At 38.1% G+C, this 20,487-nt stretch overlaps 1 protein-coding gene across 7 annotated transcripts in view; it reads right to left on the bottom strand.

The window, feature by feature from the left end:
• Nucleotides 1–5,457: 5,457 nt before the first annotated feature.
• The window catches only part of GPAM (glycerol-3-phosphate acyltransferase, mitochondrial), a 32,732-nt gene continuing 17,702 nt past the window's right edge, over nucleotides 5,458–20,487 (bottom strand). For 6 of the 7 annotated variants that reach the window (XM_082054235.1, XM_082054229.1, XM_082054231.1 and 3 more), the window contains 10 exons: nucleotides 20,015–20,100; nucleotides 18,945–19,060; nucleotides 18,024–18,094; nucleotides 16,641–16,905; nucleotides 16,025–16,167; nucleotides 14,362–14,439; nucleotides 11,246–11,386; nucleotides 10,325–10,514; nucleotides 10,156–10,214; nucleotides 5,458–8,974 (listed from right to left, as the gene is read on the bottom strand). In XM_082054235.1, coding sequence (XP_081910361.1) covers nucleotides 8,858–8,974; nucleotides 10,156–10,214; nucleotides 10,325–10,514; nucleotides 11,246–11,386; nucleotides 14,362–14,439; nucleotides 16,025–16,167; nucleotides 16,641–16,905; nucleotides 18,024–18,094; nucleotides 18,945–19,060; nucleotides 20,015–20,100 — 1,266 coding nt within the window. In that variant the 3' untranslated portion in view covers nucleotides 5,458–8,857. The remainder of the gene's footprint in view (nucleotides 8,975–10,155; nucleotides 10,215–10,324; nucleotides 10,515–11,245; nucleotides 11,387–14,361; nucleotides 14,440–16,024; nucleotides 16,168–16,640; nucleotides 16,906–18,023; nucleotides 18,095–18,944; nucleotides 19,061–20,014; nucleotides 20,101–20,487) is intronic. The other variant, XM_082054234.1, reaches the window with a different exon arrangement.

Here is a 20,487-nt window from a genome sequence, read left to right on the forward strand (position 1 = left end):
TGCTCCCCTGTGCCAGTCACAGCACCCACCCTCACCCCCAGGGAGAGATTTTCCCCTTGGCTCACCTTATTGCACCTTTACCTCCTCACCTCTTCGTATAACCTACAACAACCACTTCCAAGGAAGTGCCCAGGCCATCTCCAGGAGGTCCCATATACCCAAAATTTCCTGCACTGAACCCACCTTCCGGTTCATGCCAATCTGCAGCAGGGCATGACACGCCAGGCTATTGCAACAGCAACATCTCAAGTCTGCTGCACCATTTTGATCTGATTCTTTAATAAATGAAGAAGTGAGGTTTAATAAGAGATAAGGGAGCGTTGGACTGCCTTGCTAAGACTAATCTTTTTATGGTTGAAAATTATAGACAAGCTGCTCTAATTTCTTATCTAGCATTTTGCTTTGAATTATTAATAGCTAATTTGTACTTAATTTACTTAGTTCAGAAAATTAATTACATGTGTCACCGGTTCCAACATTTTTCATTTTTACTGCATTCTGCATCAGCAAAGGGATAACTTCATATAAAGCAATTAAAAGACAAAACCACACACACAACCTCCTGCCCGGGTTCACTCTCTGAACTCTCTGGAGTGTATCCAGAAGCACCAGCTTCTAATACTTCTATGCTGCTTTGCTTCAGACATCCTTAAACTACAACTTGGGTTAATGATTACAGCTAGCAGAGGGATAGAATTCTCCTAATATCTAAAACAGCTTTCCCAGGCTCTTAGACAAAAAGAAACATTTTGGGGTAAACAGGACAGAATCTGCAGTTTTGAGGGAAGAACGGAGGAGTTCTAAAACCTAGCACTAGAATTAATTCACGGTATATCTAAGTGTAATAAAAATGTGAACACAAGTCAGGTCTCAACTTACCTATGTCCGAGAAGCAGTGAACATTCAGTTTATTGTATGTAATGATTTGTTTTGGGAATGTAAAGAATACTTTTCAAGAAATCTGCCCTATGGCATGGCTTCCTCAAAACAGAATTTCCTTGCATAGAACATATTGTTCTGCAGCATGAAGTTCATCTCATTGAGTCAGGCTGACCATTTTAAAAAATAACAAATAACATTTATTAGAACAAATATTACTGAATTAATCTAGCTAGTCTGCAAAAAGAAGAGATTAATAACATTTCAGTGACAGCTGAATGAAACATCACAAACATTTCAAATCAAATTGTTTTGGTTTTATGGAAAACTTTTTTGACAAAAAGTTTGTTCTACCTTCACTTTCAAACCCCCAAACTGAACCAAGCCACTACTACTTCAATGCCAAGTCTTTCTCCAAATTTAATTCTTCCACAGCTGCCTTGCCAAAATAAGTAAGTACAGACAGAAATATGGCTGCTTTTTAACATGTCAGTTATTAAGGAAACATAATCTTCTGATAGGCCAAAAAAAAAAAAAATCATTAATTTTAATTACCATGTCTGGATTTTCAAGGAGCTTATTTTTATACTTTGGGGGCTCTGTTTGAATGAGAAATCTGAGTCACCCAACCTAAGAGTTGCTGTTAAGGAGGACGATGAGAAGCACCTGGGAACAGGAACAGTCACAAAGATGACGAGTGTCTAAACCTGCAGCACGCAGGAAGAGAAAACAGGGGAAAATGGAGGCTATAAATGGCCAGACAGACAGGGAGACAAAGGGCGAGATTTGTGGGCAAAGGTGCTGAATTATGATAATTAAGTTTAATGAACGGGAAATATCAACATTGAAAAAGGCTTTTACAGCTTTCGGACCGGTAGTCGTTTAATTGGCCTTCTCCATCCTGCAGAGACAGAGGAAGGCTGATTCAAAAAGGCACCCAGCACCACCGCTAAAATTAGGCTTCAGCTAAATTTAGAAAACACATATATTAACGTAGCCATAAGGTGAACCTTTAAAACTTTCCACAGATATGCAAAATGCTTAACTGGAGTACAGAGCTCACTTCAGAGACTGCTTAAGTGGTTTTGGGGGATCCTGGAAAGTCTTCCAAAGAAAACACATCATGCTAAAATAGTGCTATTATCAATTCCTCGGCATTTTTAAGTGTTTTCTTTTTGGTAGATACGATCACTGGAGCCAGAACTCCTGAGATAACACAACAGTCAAGGCAGCAGTAAAGCCAAAACTCAGGAAATATCACTTGGCTTTCAGCACTTACAAGGCAGGGTCAGAGTTAAACTGTAATCTGTTAACAGATTACAGGCTTAATTTGTAATCTCTTACTGTGATCTGCCAGGAACAGTCTGGAAGGTGAAAATGCCAGGGGCAGGACTCCGCACCCATTTTCCAGTCACCAGGGATTTTACCACTGGCAGAGGTAGGAGGCTCCTACCCATCTCTGCACGAAAATGCTCACACAACACCCAAGACGCAGTGCAATGGCAAGGTGATGTTATCTCATTTATTCCTTTCCTGATCACTACTCAACCTCTATGTCCTATCTGACCAGCAGAGACACTAAGCAAACAATTTACACAACATTATTAAAGCCCTCATATAATTTATTCCTGAAAGATTATAGGAAAAAGAAGCATAATTTATATTAGAGCTGCTCCTGATCTCAGGATTTGGAAATGAAGAGCCAGACAGACCAGAGCCACAAAGATGCTGAAGGGAGTGGAGCATCTCCCCTATGAGGAAAGGCTGAGGGAACTGGGTCTCTTTAGTTTGGAGGAGACTGAGGGGTGACCTTATTAATGTTTATAAATATATAAAGGGCGAGTGTCATGAGGATGGATCCAGGCTCTTGTCAGTGACAACCAGTGGTAGGACAAGGGGTAATGGGTTCAAAATGGAACACAAGAGGTTCCACTTAAATGTGACAAGAAACTTCTTCTCAGAGAGGGTAACAGAACACTGGAACAGGCTGCCCAGGGGGGTTGTGGAGTCTCCTTCTCTGGAGACATTCAAAACCCGCCTGGACACATTCCTATGTAACCTCATGTAAGTGTTCCTGCTCTGGTGGGGGGATTGGACTGAATGATCTTTTGAGGTCCCTTCCAATCCCTAACATTCTGTGATTCTGTGACCACCAGAGCCTGACCAAGCTGCTTCTGCACAACCACATTTCTGTTTCACCCAGAAAAGGCATCCAGACCTGGAAGGCAGCACTTTACCTCCCAACATCCTGCTTTCCACCACCCAGCACGACACAATCGACAGGGACTCAATACCCAGACCAAGGGAAATATCAGCCTGCTCAGGCCATCTACTTCAGTGCTTGTTCATGCTCACAGTAAAGGGATTGTACAGTATCTAACTTGACTCTTTTCACGGGAACTGAAGACTAAATTCACTACTTCCACCCAACCTGGGTACTCCCATATCTAGGGAATAATCCAGATTCTTCTTTTCCACAAGGGGGAAAACAAAAGCCTTTTTCCCCCCTTCCATCTTGCCAATATCATCCTTCAAACAGAGCTCCTCAAACAGAATATGGTGTCCCAGCTGAGACCTTATAAATCTGAATGGACTGGGAATTTTTGCCCTGAGATTGTCATTCATGTGCAGGTGTAAGGTATCTCTGCACAACATCTGCCTTTTTCATAACAGCACACCACTTTTGAGTCCTGTTCTGCTTGTGATCTACCAGTAAATCAGAGTTTTCTCCAAAGAACTGCTACACAGCCAATTTATTACCTCTTTTGTGCCTGCACACATTTGTTTTTTCTTCTCTCAGCTGTAATACCTCATAGTTCCCTGGTTGAATCGCCTTTTTGCTTTCAGATTTGTCCAAAAATGTATCATTACCATTGGGATCATGACAAACTCCAGTGTACTACCTGGCTCTCCCAGATCTTGTTATCTACAAATGTAAAGAGCAAACTCTCTCTTCCATTCCCCAGGTCAGTAATGAAGATACTGAATAGACAAGACTCAGAACAGATGCTGGTAGAATCATGCCCACTACTAATAGTAATTCTTCCGTTCCATAATTCTTCCATTCCAACTGTGAATTGTGCTTTAAGGAGAAAAAAAAAAATCCACTTAGTACCTGTATATATGCAGCCTTCCTCAAACTAACATCACTTGCTAGTGAAAATACAAGACAGCATCAGAAGTGACATGTAAGTTGGGAACAAAAGGCGTGACTAACCCATGCATAGCCTTAGATGCATTATCAAATCTCCATGTCTAGCCTTGTCGCTCTGTAAAACATTTGAGACCAAGAGACTGCAAATACTATCAGTTTAGGAACCAGTATTATTACTATGCTGGAGAACATCCTTTTTCTGCAAATTACTCATAGCAATCATTCCATGCATCTTCTTTTGAAATTTTCCATTGCATAATCACATACACATGTATTTGTATAACTAATATGATAATTATTTAAATACATTTTGTTTCTGTAACTGTCAATGCTTTATGACAGATGAAAACTATAAATCTCTTTGGGATTTATGGTCTCTCAGGTCTGAATTCCAGCATAAAATGCAACGATGAACATTTTGTATGTTTCTTCTAAAAAGTAAGAAAGTTCTTTGTTCTAATAACAGCATCAACTCTGATACTTTAAGGACAATTACATTGGGGGCCAACTTTACAGAAGAATTAATAAGGACGTCAGGTCTCACCCAGCAAATGCAAAGTACAATGAACTTCTATAAAAGACTAAAAAATAAATGTTTCAAGCAGCAATTCAGATCAATGTGGATCCTACCTTCAAAATGCAGGGCTGCTGAAAACTTGGTGTACCATAAGAGAGAACAAAGCAGAGAGCTCAAATCAAGTGATCCTTCTAAATAAGCCTGACAAGCTTTTATTACAAGAAAACTGAATTAAGCAAAAAACAGAGATAGGTGCTTTATCTGACATCTGGGATTTTAAAAGACTGAGAAATAGGAAGACATTTACAGAAAGAATAACATGTAAGGTCATCACCAATAAGAATTGGGTTTTATTCAAGCTATTGTCAATAATTTAATTTTAGTTTCCTACCTCAGCCTGGAGTTGTCAATTAGTCAAGCCTTGCTTGCACATGAACATTGCTAGAGGCCTCTTAAAGAACCAGTTGATTACAACTTTCATTTTTTTTCTGAAGGGTGAAGCAGCATCCCTCCTTCTCAATTTAAGTAATGATCATCTGTGCAGGTTTTATTCTATTACAGCCCTGCTCCAATTGATTCCCATTTGCCAGATGCTGTCAGAATTACTGACAGGTGCTTATTGCACCCTGGGTCAGCTGGAAATCGCCATGAGAAGGGACAGTCTGCAGCATCAGAGAGACATCTCAGACTCCGGAACGACCCAGCTCTCCTTGTGGAGCAAGAGAACTTTCAGCGCCTATAAAAGAAGAAGCCATGTCCAAGAGCCTTGTGGGGCTGGGGACACAGAAGCAAAATGGCACCTCCACATCACAACAAAACAGTGACTCAGGAGTCAGGTTGTCATCTCAATCCGCTTTTTAAATGGTTCTGCTCCAGCACATAGATTGGCAGAGACAGATCTACAATGAAAGCTTTTCATCATTTTATTTCAGAAATTACAGAGAAGGGGATAAAGTTATCACATGAATTATCTTAGCAGGTTATTTAAAAACAAACAAACAAACCCCAACAAAACAAAAAACCCAAACACAAAAAAAAAACCAACCAAACAAAAAACCCCACACAAACAAAAGACACTAGAAGAGGTTGTTAAATGTCATTAGCAAACCGTTTAATTTATTAAAATTACTCCAGTACACCTCTGTGCTTCTACAACAGACACAGCATTACGCATAACAGGTAAAACATGGTGACATTCTCAAGGAAGCAGTATCAGGCTCATGAGCACAGAAACACAAGAGCAATAGTATCTTACATCAGCTCCCAGCTCAACCTTCTTCTCCATGGTGATTCTGACACTTGTCTGTGGAGCAGGCAGCCAGGTGAGCACATGTGTGCACATGCTTCCTAATCAAAGATTGATGAATAAAGCCCTATACTATCAAAGAGAAGGCAGGTCTGTCTCCGATGTCATTGCGAGTAGAAAGTAAATGTATTAACAAGTATATGGCCCCTGGGGGCCTGGGTATCTGTGGCAGCATGGGTAGTGGAGTTCTACATTTCCATCACTCTAAAAAATGTGCGACCTATAGGATGCATATGGAAAGATTAAGTTTCTCATATCATGAAAGATCCTGGCCCAAAAAGACTTGCGCACCTGAGTAATGCGGTCAAAAGAATGAAGAGACTCGTGTAAGTCTGTGTAGGAGGAGAGTCTTAAAATACACTTCTGGTAATTCAGGGCCAGTTCTTTCTTCTTTATTGGTTAACTTTACTGAAATTAACTCAACCTGGTATTCTATCAGCAAAGGAAACGTGACAGGTTAATAAAATCAGAAGACACTGAAGGTGTAAATACAGTGCAAAAGTGTTGGTTTTAGTTTTTGACTGTTACAGCCTGATAATTTTATATTCTGTGCTTAACTTTCAGGGAAAAGCATAGTTTTTGTGTGTCATAACATACACGCTTGCATATATATGTATACATACACACTTGCTGCAGAATGCAAAGGCTTCCAGTGGCATATGGTTCGTAGTACTAACTTCTCACATGCAGGTGGTTTTTCCACACAAAACCAAGCCCGTTTTAAAGTCGCTCCCTCCCTCTGCATACTAAATGTATTCATTAATGTGTATTCACATGCATTATTATCTTACCAACTCACTGATTTATTTTTTTTTAATGAAAGCCATACGTTATCTAGGTTGCAACATCTAGCCAGAACACTCCAGTGACCACAGTACTCCTGGGTTTTACAGTAATACATCAGTTGGTAGAACATTCTTAAGAAAATGAGTCAAGTTTTGTTTGCTTCATATTGCTTCATTTTTTAACATCTTTTTTATGTACAATCTTCACTGTTAGTACACTTCAGATTTACTGAAATGCAGTAAACTACGAGAGCTCATTATTCAGAAGCACCTAGTCTTTTTTTGACATTAAATGGAAGCCATCAGCAACAACTGTTGTACAGAGCATTCATCAGGTTAACAAACAACGCACATCAGCTAGTATGAGATGAAACTGGTTTCTAAATGCTAGTAGACTTCACAAAACAAATTATGTGCGATGTAGTCACTATCCTGCAGAGACAACAGAAGGATGTAAGAACAAAAGCGACCCTGGGGTCAGTTTCTATCTGTATTAACATAGCTTTGGTTCAGAAATTCTTTAAGTGTTGTAGAGCACCTGGTTTAGTGACAAAACACATGCATTTCACAGTGCTAACAGTATAATGCTAATAAACTATAAATTGCAGGTTTCAAATATTAATAGCATTTAATAAAAAAATTTACAGAAATATTCTTGTTGACAAATGTGCAGTACAAACGCAAGCTCCTTGGCCACAAACTCAAAGTGTGTGCATCAGTTTTGTGCTGGCATAACAGTGCAAATGCTGGGATTCAAGTTCACCTGTCCGTATTTATGTTCAGCAAGAGAAACTACATGATAAAGTTCTGGGGATTTTCTGCTCACAGGGCAGGATGTGACAATCAAGAGAAACATTGTAGTAATTGAACTTCTTGATTTTCCTCACATAGAAGGTAATCTAAATGAGGAAAAACACATTGCACAAGCAAACCAGCTTCGCATACCACCAAGTTATTGCTGCAGCTAGATCAGCTGTACTAAAATACAGGACTACAGGTTGCAATCTAACTTCCACTTCCATGAAGAGAAGATGAAGTCTACAGTGCAAGTCCTCCACGCAAAGGGATCAAATCGCAAGGCCATAGTCCTGTTTCACAGGATAGGATTTATTCATCATTCAGTTTTGTTTGTGAATTTTTGTAATTCATTTAGATCAGGGTCAAAAGTACATTGTTTATGATATTTCTGTGTTTCTCAAGACTACTACTTCATGCCAATTCAGATCTGCTCAGCAGCAGAACAGAATGTGAACACTTGTTTCCAAAGAAATGCAGAAGTTATTGCTGAAATTTTTAGAGCCAAAACTAAAAATTACTTCACCAAATCAAGTGTTTACTCCACTTTTAAAAAAGCAAAACTGACATCCTATTAATTAAAAAACAACACAAAACTAACGTAATAGCTTTTTTCAATTAAATAATAATCTATGATTTTACAAGATATTCACATTCAGGCAACTTTCTCCTGACTTTCATCTGGCTGAATGACAGATGCCACAATAAAAACAAGAACGCCACTCTCACATTCTTCATGACAGCAGCGAAGAGTGCAATTCACCACTGCACCACACAGTTCTAATAGTGCAAGGTGTGCCCGCTAACAATGTTTCTCACAATCATCTGCTACATGATCATTATTCTTAGATGTTCATAACTGTTATTCTCATTAGAATTTTGGCATTTATGTTGACATTTATGAAAAACTATGGCTTTATCCATGAAATATATAACTGCCTAAGCAAAAATTTTAACTATTTATTTAAAACAATAAAACTGAATTGGAATGAAAGTTACTTGTTTATGCCATAAGCTGTGTTGCCACTAAACTCAAGATCTCAGGGTTAGCTACAGATCACAAATGTGTGTATTTGTGCATCTGTCACAGTCTTTAGAAGTATATTTAAAAGATAACACTGATAAAATTTCACTCTTCATTTTAAATCTAATTCTAATAATTTATCTTATTTTTTGCAACATGTTTAATTACTTGTATCCAAAGTGTCATCTGAGTATCACTGTTATTACCACAGGATTGGGACTGTAAGAAACCCATAAATGCATACATAAGAAGGCACTTGTCTTCCAGTAGTTCAAGTCAGAGAAGGCCTTACCCAGACAGTGGCACCTTACACTTTGAAGGATTAGCAAATGTCCCCAGGCTTTGACACATTTCAAAACCTGTCCTCATGTCCCTGGACAAAGGTGCTATATGTGGTCTATAATACCATGAAGCTCATGATGAATTCCAGTAGTTTTTGCCTGTTGCGCTGAGGTAGGAACGTAGTGCTTAGTTCCAAAATGATGTCTCGTCTTTGTTTCGTCTGATTGAAAACCTAAAGCACAGCATGAATATACGTGAGTATCACCACATCCAAGGAATCTCCTTTCTTTTGTGATGAAAGGTTTATGGTCTATACTAAATTTGCCTTCATTTACAAGACCTTTTATTTACCCCCCCTTTCTTGACAGCTTAGATGGCAATGCCTATCATTCAAGTCCACTCAATGTTGAAGCCCTTCAAGTGGTAGGGAAGAAAAGAAACTGAGAAATAAGCAATGTGTGATAAGCAGCCAACTCCTAATAGTGAGGAATAAAACACACACTCAAAAGGCAGAAGAACTGAAATTGTAAGTACTTTGAAAACAAGAATTCGGATGTTATACTCTGAATAGATGCTCAGCAGATGCTGTCTAGTTCAACTTTTCCAACAGTAGAATAAGCTACATTAAAATGATGGATTTGGTATGTGCTTTCTTCACAGCTCTCACAGTCCGGAGGAAGATACCTTTACTATAGGCTAACTATTGTTGAATTATTTAACACAGCAGAATTCAAGGACAAAGACTTCAACACTCTTGTCTAGCAATACTTTGCCTAAATGCTGATGATTTCAAAATTATAATGCTAAATCCCATCTGGCATTCAGGAAGCCAGGCCATTCTCGTGAAAGAAACTCTGCATTTGCAAGATTTAGATGGGCAGTTTAAAATACAAAATGATAGTGGTGAAGTGCAAAACCGATGTGTTAAAGATTATCTATATTCTCATGGTGGACACTGGAGGTCTATTAGGATGGTTCTGCTGCAGCATCAATCACTGCTAAGCCAAAATTCAGTAAATAAAACTTTTAGATTTAAGTAGTCCTTCAAACTTATATTTAGCTGTCACTAGGCACAGAGGATGTTCTCAGCCTTCCAACATTGTCACTGATGCCCAATAAGTAGATGGAGTAGAACAGAGAAACTTAATTTGGTGTGAATAAAAATGCCTATTTGCCTAGTCCTCATCCACAAAGGTTTTCTCAGGGGCAAGAAGTGCCTGTTCTGCAGTGTGTGCTATTCTCCTAAAGCCCTGAGCCTTAAGGAAAGCAAAATACTCAAAACCCACAACACATGTGCACAGATACACTCATGGATTTTACACCGACACCGAACAGGTTCCATGAATTGTCAAAGCTGCACTGATTATTAAAATTAAACTTAACAGTCTCCAAATTCGGTCACTGAACACTTACCCCAATTTCCTTAAAGACCTTCACTGCGTTTTTCACGTGACTGTAGGTAGCACTTTCAGCTGTAAGAAAAGAAAACACAGAGGTAAACAAACTGCAGCTGAATTTGGGCTATTTTGTTCTAAGAGGATCAGAATGAATCAAATCCAGTTCCAAAACCAGTTAAACATACCATATACAGCAACATTCTTCTCTGTCCTGCTTATTAAGTGCCTGTGTAACTTCTGAACATATTCAGACTCTGTAACGGGACCAGTAAAATTGTGCACGAAGATAACAGCAGAGCTATACGCCTCCAGTAAAGGTCCCAACAACCTCTGCAGGAAAGTGATGTACTGCTGGTGCTCTTGAGACTGGCTCACCTAAGAAAAAGCAATCAAGAGTCTGAGTGACAGAGACTAGCATAAAAAATGAAACAACCCGCAATACAGCACACAGCAAAACAGCAGCCCAAATAATTCCTAGTACAAAAAGGAGTACGGGAGCACAGCACATTATGGAAGTATAGCAAAGGAGCAGTTTACCACAAGGGACAGAACGGGCACTGCACATCACAAGTCAATGCCACTTTTTTCTCCTCCAGGATATTAATAACTATTTTCCTAATAAAAAATTAAAGACACCACACTGTTCTGCAGCCAACAGAAGGGCTGCCATACACCCATGGAGATGGACATAAGTTTCCAAGTGTTAGTAAGATACCCTTAAAAAGCGTTTGCGTCAGTCCTGTGAGAAAACTGGTCGTGTCTGAAATCAACATGATCAATCTATGAAGTGAATTTTAGGCTGAAAATATAAACCAGATATGCCTCTTTTAGAGTGTGCAGCATTAGTGAAGAATAAAACATTTAGACACCAAGATACTTGAGCCTTTATTAGTTTTCATGACACTAACCACTGCCCTTTCACCTGCCTGTAAGATTACTTGATGTTTCTTCAGCTGTTTTCCACAGGAGAAGCAGAGAAAGTTGTTACTTATATTAGCAAAATACTAACACTGCATATCAGAAAACAAACAAACAAACAAACAAACATTATCCCTCCCAAGCTAATCTCTTGCAACAGGCAATGTTAGTAGTTAGGAAACTATTACCTTTAGGTAGCAATCTCTCTGCTCTTCTCCAAAATCACTGTCTTCATCTTCCTCGTCACTTCTCCAAGATAATGGCTCGGGGAGTTTTTTATCCCACTGCTGCTCTGTAAGACTGGGGCTAACATCCTCCTGATCATCCTGCTTAAATTTGAAATACAAGGTGGTAAACAGGTAAAAAACCCATATCCAGGCAAAAAATACATTTATTTCATCATCTCGTCTGACTTAATCAGTCCAATATTTAATGAAAGCAGGCGAGACCCTAACTATAGATAGGGTTGAGATAAGAAGAGAGAAGAGACATTCGGTGAGTAAGACTGTTTTTTAGTTTGCCTGTAACATAAAAAGTGAAAATCTTAGCAAGCGTTGCTGAATATTCCAGTGGCAGTTTCCAAGAAAGTGTTTTCAGTTGTGTTAGGATAAGAAGTTGAGTTGCTATCTGGATGTGGATATTGCTTATCTCTGTACTACTGTGGCCTTACAGAGTATTCAACTCTGTGTTATTACATTACAATAGCTAAAATCTCAATAATGCAGAATGCCACAAATTGCTATTTGGGAGTGGTAACTCACTGCCTCTAATGATGCTGTTCTTGTATTTGTCCCCATGTAAGATATTGGTTGTAATGAGCCAGTTTTAATCACAAAAGCCCAAAAATGTTTAAACCTTGATTACATTGAGACACTAAGACCTCTTCACTTGCTGCACCACAGCCATTCCCTTCTGCTAATCACCTTGATTAGCACCATCCAAGATGAGCCTACAAATGCCCCACAGTAGTCCACCCTCAGAGTAAGACACAGGTTTACACCTATTAGCAAGTAGGTGTCTTAGGTAAGTACTAATACACATTTCTGCAGGCTTTTGAGATGAGTCTGCAATGCCACTTGGAATTTCTTAACTTGAATATTGTGAGAAGAGTTTATTGTTTGCTTTTCATCTATTTAGTAAGATCAACTATTTTAGTAAAACCATTAGTTAGTAAAGTTGTATAGTAAAGTACCCTTGCAAGGGCATAGTGAGGTAATCTGCTAGAGACAATAAGCACAAGCGACACATATGTACATACCGGATGTACTTGAACAGTGATTGTGTTCTGTTGTGCAATAATGCAGGTATGTCAGAAATTCAGGTGCACAGTAACTGAGATGCAACAGAAATATTCCACCTGACTGATCCATGTCTGATGTGACATTCAATTTCAACAACACATCTTCCGAAATTAGTTTGAGAGACAGTAAACATACACTTGAAAGAATAAGGGAACCCTTAGTGTCAATCATTCACCATTATTTGTTTTGCCCAAAGTACTAGAACAGGAAGATTTTTCAAAGGTCACCAGTTCTAAGTCACTGGGGAAAGACCCCTCCCACTACAGTTATTCCATTCAGAAATGAGAATCAGGCAAGACTAAAACAAATGGAAAAAGACACCTCATAGATGTGATTACTGTCATTATATTCATGACACAGAAAAAGGCCTCTGCAGAAAACTAAGAATGGCATCCTTCCAATCTTACACTCTGATCGAATGTTTTATTTTGAGCAAAGTAAAGGCCACAAGATAAGAGATAATATGAAATACCATAGATCATTATGTGTTAGGAATATTTCTTAGTTTTTGAAGTAGACACTAGAATCACAGGAAAAGAATTGGGGAAAAAAAAAAAAAAAAGCTTGGATCAATCAAGCTCAATTAAATGTGAAATTTATCAATATGTTAATGTCAGCAGTAAACTGAAATAATTAGAAGAGGCAGAAGCTAGCTACCTCTTTCTTGGAGAAGAGGTTGTAAAAAGCCCACAAACATTTCCAGTCTGTATGAAGTTATGAAACAACCGTTGCTTATAGTGTTTGGGCTGAGTACACTAACTCTTAACAAGTTAAAAGAAGCAAGCAGGTACAGATGTTTTCAAAGGTTAAAAAAATTTACTGACAGAATACATCTCCTTTTTAAAGGATTCACTGGTGGTGGGTATCAGTGTTGCACTGGTGGTGTGTATCAGACAACACAGACAGATATTTATATACTGCCTAATAGCTAGCTACATCCCGGCTATAAACAGCAAAGTACCAGACTCAGCAACTAAAACTTACAGAAGAACCCTCAAGACAGGTTTAATGCTTGAGCAGACAGAGGTACATATCTACTGCTGTCCACACCTATTTCCTCATCTGTCCCCAGGCATGGAACATACACATTTCTTCCTAATCCTCTGATGAGCATTCATTTTTCGTTTTATCTAATAATGATTACAATTTAATGTGTGACAACATGTCAGTACTTTGGATAAAAAGCAAGCAGTAGTAACTCCAGAGGAGAAGAATGGTTAATATCCAGGTGTATCAAGTAAATAGTACCTATGGCTGCATATATTAAAAAAATAAGCATGTGTCAACAGGCATGCAGCAAGACCAGAGTGAAGCAGTGGCCATGAACAAATCCACCAGAAGCAGCTCTGGCCTCTTTAGAAACCAGAGAGCTGCAAGATGAAAGCAGCCAAATCTGTAACTTTTTTCCACATCCTCTTTACATTTTCTTGCTTCCTCCTGGGCACAAAGGTTTGTTTGCTGCACACAATAAAGTTTGGGAAGCAAAGGTGTGCTGAGCCAGCTGCCCCTTAGCCCGCAAGATTGATTTACACTGTCCCATTGCACCACCAGTTCATGCCTGAAACTGCACATTGTGCCAGCAGAGGAGGTTCACAATAATTCTGAGATTGATGCAAAGGAACCAAAGAATGACAAAAGATCTGGACTACTGACTCCTTTAGAGCAGAAAATAAACATCCATGCAGCCATGCTGCAATTTGAAAGGACCCCAATAAGAAGATAAATCAAAGACAGTAAATTAAATTAATACAAGACAGTATAAAGTATGTCTTGCTTAGTATGCTTAATGGTACCATGAAATTACACACAGGGTCATTCATAGCATCACAGGATGACTGCAACAAAATGTCTGATGCTTATATAGGCAGGAATGAAGTAGTATCAGTTCTGAATTTGTTGTTTCAAGCATTCAGTAAGAGCATATATTTACAACAAGACTCAGAACTAAATGGTTAAAATGAAGTACAAGAAACAAACCTCATTTAGTATCTCTACCACCTTACCTCGGCCACCAGAAGAATGCCATATTGTATCAGCCTTTCCACAGATTCGTGGCAAACTTGATATATCACCTGGCAAGGCTGCACAACAGAAAAGAAACACACTGAAAACACCACAGCCATTACTCCCATTATGGCAACGCCAGTTCCCTGTTCACTACAAATGTCTTAGATACAGCAGTATAATTCCTTTAAGTAAGTTATTAAACATTTACCAGCATAATCCCAATGCACCATTCTTTTGTTTATCCTGGCAGACAGGCAGATATTAGAAAAATTACAGTCAAATATAATATTTTAAATTTGGCCAACATCTTGAAGAAATACATTACTACATTGGTCAAAAACCACATTAAATATTCTCCCCTTTTAATCACATCTAACCAAATTTTAGTTTGTTAATGGTTGTGGAATAAAAGCATCATAAAACTATAAACACTGAGACTCATACCAGTGATTTAGTTGGAATTTAAAGGAAAATACACTTTTAAGAAACTCCCTTATGTGTTTTGAAACTCTGAATAAAAAAACAACCTCTTTTACGTTGTTCACAGTCATGTAGGAAGTATTTTCTAAGTTAAAAAAATAATAGTCAATTATTAACTCTGAAAACAGGACACGATTACTAAAGAACCGCACCACATGAGCTACAGTACTGCCCAGACAAAAATAGTACATGTGGCTTACGCTTAATTTAAAAAGGCACGAGTCAGAAATGTGTGCAAATTTAAGAACTAATTCAAGAATCTCTGGAATTCTAAGTAACTTCTACATACAAGAAAAAAAACATATAGCATATAAAATTGCAAGTATACAGAGTGTAAACATACAGAGTGTCTGAAAACTGAGAACATCAGCTCTTTTCAGTGTTTTGTAACAAAAACAAAGTCAGGCCGCTTAAAATTGCCACTAAATACCAGGTGTGGCATACTGTGCTTATTGCACTCCTATGTAAATTAAGAATATCTATAGAATCTGGAGTCTTAGTTCCCAGCCTAATTCCAATCATCTATGCAAACTCATGTGAGTTGGGCACTCTCAAAGACTTGTGTTTAAGTATTAAAAAAAAAAAAAAAAAGTTATTTAAATAGTTTGGGCAGAACGCAGCTACAGTTGTGATGTTGTAATGATGGAAGCGACATAAAATCCTTTAGAAGGCATTAAAATGCCCAGCCTCAAGTTGTGAGATGTTGACAGAGACAGTGAGCAGCTTTTCTCCCTTGGAAAAGGGCTGAGGGCAGCGCAGCAGTAACGCTGCAGGCTCAGCCTCCATCACCCACACGAGCACCTGCCCAAGCAGCACCGTGCGCTCAGCCTGCACCCCTGCGACCCCATCGACCCACTTTGTGCACCTTGCAAGGTAACAAGGTAATGTCGGGAGTTTGGCAAGTTCATTCACAGGTTATTTTAGACCAAACATCTTTTTGATGAAACGTTCTGATGGAACTACATCTGTTCAAATGTTCAGACGTTTCCTTGAAGCAAACGGGAACACTATCTTCCTTTTTCAAATTACATTCAATTTCTTGATACCCATTACCATCAGGCTGTGCTTGCAGGGAACATATCAGAACTGTGACACTCGAAGAAAACATCAATTCATTTTAAAGTAACACACAGTTATAAACAAAAATTTGAAACATGGACAACTAATGCAATTACTTACCAAAGATACAGTAAATTCATTAGAAAGCAAGTAACACAAGCTGGCAGCTTTTCGGACCAGGTGTTCCTGACTAATCAAACTGGGAGAAGCACTGCTGGTACCATTTCTGTACCTCCTACTCTGAACCGCATGAAGACTGCAGGCTAAAGCAGAAACAAGCATTAGCAAAGTTTATTTTTCCAAAGAGCTCTATGGCAAACTTAAAATGACTGTGTCTATTTCTAGGACTAAAACCAGTCAAACATTATACATGCAATTGAAGAATAAAGACAGAATTCACCACTATTCCATTTGTGTCCAATTCCATCAGATTGAAACAAAATCTCATGAAAATATTCATGACCAAAGCACGGGTTTTGCCATGTTGGCTCAAAACTCTGATGGTGCCTTGACCACAGCAGTGACCAATACACAAATACTTCCAAGAAAGATAAAGGATAGTGGAAAAAATCAAGTGGAAACATTCCATAAACAAAAAACAAGTTTACTTTAAAGTAGTTTGTGTTAGGGTAAACATGGACTGACGCAGAAAGGGGAACAGGGTTGTGGGGCCGTGCAGATACTTCGATTTCACGGGTCACAAGAAAGACTTTACTTAGTAAATCCCAACACATACCTATAATGGCCTCTTTAATGAACACATGAAGAACTCCGTTGCTGTAGAAGTTGAGTTCAAAGACAGCAGGTATGGTTGTGCTGGGAGTGATGAAGAACTCGTTGTTTCGGCTGGTGTTGGTGATGGTTACACAGTTCCCCAGCAAGTGGACGGCGTGCATGACAACGTCATCTGAGTTCCCTGAAAATCCCAAGTCAAAGTCGCGGGCTAAGACCTCCTCCTTCATGGAAAAGAAATCTTCTACCAACCTGGAAAGATCAGTTCCCTAGAAATAAAATCCGAATCACAAAGTCAAACAACTTTTGCATAGGAGTTTATCTGTAAGCCACACAACCATGTATATAGCAAACACATAAATAGGCCATTAATTTTCAAAAATCCAAAGCACAACAGTAGTATTAGAAAACCTTCTTTTACAAAAATATTGCTAAAATAGTCCACAGATTTTTTTACTTATATGCGATTAGGTTTTAAAGCCATGCATCTATTTGGGAATCCAAGTTTTTTGTTCATCTCCTGGTTTATTTCACCACCTGCAGAGACCCGACTTGTTCTTTAAGAACATGTTAGAGATACATTTCCATTACCTCTGCTATAAAATGAATGATCAGTTATCTGGGAATACCATCATTACCAGAACTCCTCTGCAATTGTTTTGAGACATGAGGAAAAGCTTTTCCTCAACCACTTCATTTTCTTGTTTTTTGTCAAGATGGCTTTAGATCACACTGTAAAATGCTTCTTTGATCCCATTATTTGAGGAAATGGGAACGACTGGACTGACAGGAATAGCAATACTGTCCTTGACTAAGCAGATTACCAATCTGACCAATACTTTTCAATCTGTTCTTGATTTACGTCCATTAAAAGTTTCAGATTAGAGGCAGAAGGAATTTCAGAAAAAATGCTAAACACAGTTGTAGGAGAAAAAATAATTCTTTCATGCCCCATGCACAAGACTTCAGTTAAATATTACTCTCATTTTGCCATCATGGCAGAGTATTCTAGTACCAAGGAAGAGCAAATTTCATTTGAAAATTAACAGAAGAGTTGCTAGCATATTCAATAGTGAATGTGTTTAAGATCTAAAAAACAATCTCAACACAATGAACTAAAATTATATATTAAAAAAAAATGTGTAACTACATTTTGAATTACAAAAATCTATTTCCACAGGAGTGTTTATTATCATCCCATCAATAACGGCTTATCTTCAAGCATCCACTACTAAAATATTAGCACTCAGACTACCTGAAATCCACTTGAATTTAAATGCATCTTTCTTCTTTTATTAGTATCATGCGATAGTAAAATGCATGCTATTTTTTTTAATTAACAAGACCAAAGTAATATGTGGCTATTTAAGCAGCATAGAGGCCTCACCTGCCTGTGTCTGTACAGCAGCAAACAGGCAACAATGTGGGTAGACATCACAGCACAGGACTTGTTTGCAGCTAGAGGCAAAACAAGATAAACTTGTTAAGCACCTGAGAAGTTCAGAACATCATTACAAGTGAGAAGTACCCATTATTTAAAAAAAAAAAAATAATAATAATAATAATAGCAATATTGGCACTGAACTGTACCTTCTGAATGAAATACAAAGTGTGTTATGTCTGCATAGTAACAATCTAAATCAAACTAAAGTACCTTGGACTAAGAAGCCTGGGTAAAGCTTCCATGTTTACTAAGTTAAGTAAAGTACTATTGAGTATGCATCTCTCATACCACAAATCACAGATCTTCTGACTGAAGCGGACACTGAATAACCTGTAAAACCTGGCAACACCGGTCCATGCAGCTAGATGAGTTCACATGAGTAATACCTTAAATAATGCCATTAAGACACTGCAACAACTTTTTACAAGAAGTGATAAGAAATCAGTGTATCCATATGAGAATCAAACACTTGAGAGTACAGCAAGTTCAGTCCAGGGAATACAAAAGAGAAAAACAAAGCAAAACAAAACAAAAAACACACACACACAAAAAAAGGCAAACAAAACAAACTAACAAACAAAAAAAAACCCCACAACAACACAAAAAACCCAAACCGAACAAACAAAAACAACAACCCCCCCCCACAACAGAACAAAAATCTTGTACTTAATAAGAAAGAGTTTATTAAACTTTGAAGAGGAGGGAGGGAGGCAAAGCATGGAGAATTACCCAGAGAACATCTGAGGTAATGAGATGATCGCCTGCATGGAGGGAATTGGGAAGTATGACATTACCAGACACCAAGTTAGTTCATGCAATCAGCAACACAAAACAGGTAGCTGATAGCGATACTGTAACACTTACTGAACAAAATATGCTCGGCCAAGTTGGATATCAGTTCTCTTCTGAAGGGTTCACTGGTGATGTCCCTGGAGTTGGGCACTGAGGCCTCTGTACCTTCATCCACAGTATCATTAGGTCTGAATACAGAATGAAAATTCATATTATGACATTCAGATTTTGATCAAAATACAAAATAACCTAGACAGATTTTTCTTTTTTTTTTTTTTATGCACTAACTGAATTACAGCACAAAAAACCCAATATGCAATCTGGTAAGGACACAAAAATGTGATGCATAACATGCCCCACAAAAATTTTAATATCTACCAACTTTTCCGGATTATTTTTTTACACTAAACAATCATCCAAGATAAAACTACCAAACATTCACTTTGTCCTACCGACTATTCCTGACTTTGTCATTACGTCATTTGCACCCCACAACTTTTTTCTCTCCAGTGAATATGTACAACTGTAGATTAAGCAAATCTGCCTAAAAGGCAGTTTCCAGACCAGTCTCTCTACAAATTAGAAATGGTCTTTTTATGGATCTACAACTTTCTAAATATAAATGAATGACATTTTTTTTCTACTAGGACCACACAGGTTTGTATGAATCAAGCCAAGACCTCAACTAAAATGTGTGTCTGTGTATCAAATGCAGATCTAGCCCTTGAGCACAGTTTTGCATTTCTGAGTTACAGTCACCTCCTTGAGCAAGGGATACTCACTCACAAGCCCTATTTGCTTTGGAATGACACCAAAACCCACCTGAAATATTTGTGAGGTTTAAAACCAAATCTTTTATTTTTCATTAAATGTGTAATTTATTCCCCTAAGTTATTTCATAAAATTTAAAATTAAATGAACTAAAATTAAAAAAAAAAGACAAAAAAAAAAAGGCTCCTTGAGCTTATTTAAATGGAGCTCCCCAGAAAGAATGCAACTCTCATAATAAGTTGCACAGTTACAATGGTGTAAGTTTTTAGTTTTTCTACACACAATTAGATTACTCTTGGAATGTAATGCAGGACACTAAAAACAAAAACCCCAAACTGTCCTCCCTCCTCCAATACCCAAAAAATTTCTACCTTGATGGAAGTATAGCTGGTAACAAAGCTTGTTCCAAAGAAAGAGGAGCAGGCACAGGTTTTTGGCTTTGGCTGTTTACATATTCCTGTTAAGAGAAGACTTGTTATTTTTCTGTACTTTCTCCACCTTACTCTTGCATTCAACTGATATTAATATTGTATGAAAAAGGCAATTATTCCAAAATGCAACTGTGATTAAAAATAGCTAAAAGAGCCATAATAAGCTCACAGAAATTAAAAGTTTTCAACAGTTTTTCCACTTTCAACTGTATTTTATGAAAAGGCAAACTTTCCACAGCAAGGAATCCATACTTCATAAAAACACTATAACAATAACAATATATATCCCCTGTCCTCACCGTGCTGGAAACAACTCCTAGTTTCTCCATGATTAAATTAATGAGAACTGCCTTCATTACCATGAATGAGAGCAAAGCCTTTTAGAACCAACATGGAGACTGTAATTATTGCTC

Source organism: Streptopelia decaocto, assembly GCF_964273445.1.
Source record: "Streptopelia decaocto genome assembly, chromosome: 5".
NCBI classification, from domain to species: Eukaryota; Metazoa; Chordata; class Aves; order Columbiformes; family Columbidae; genus Streptopelia; species Streptopelia decaocto.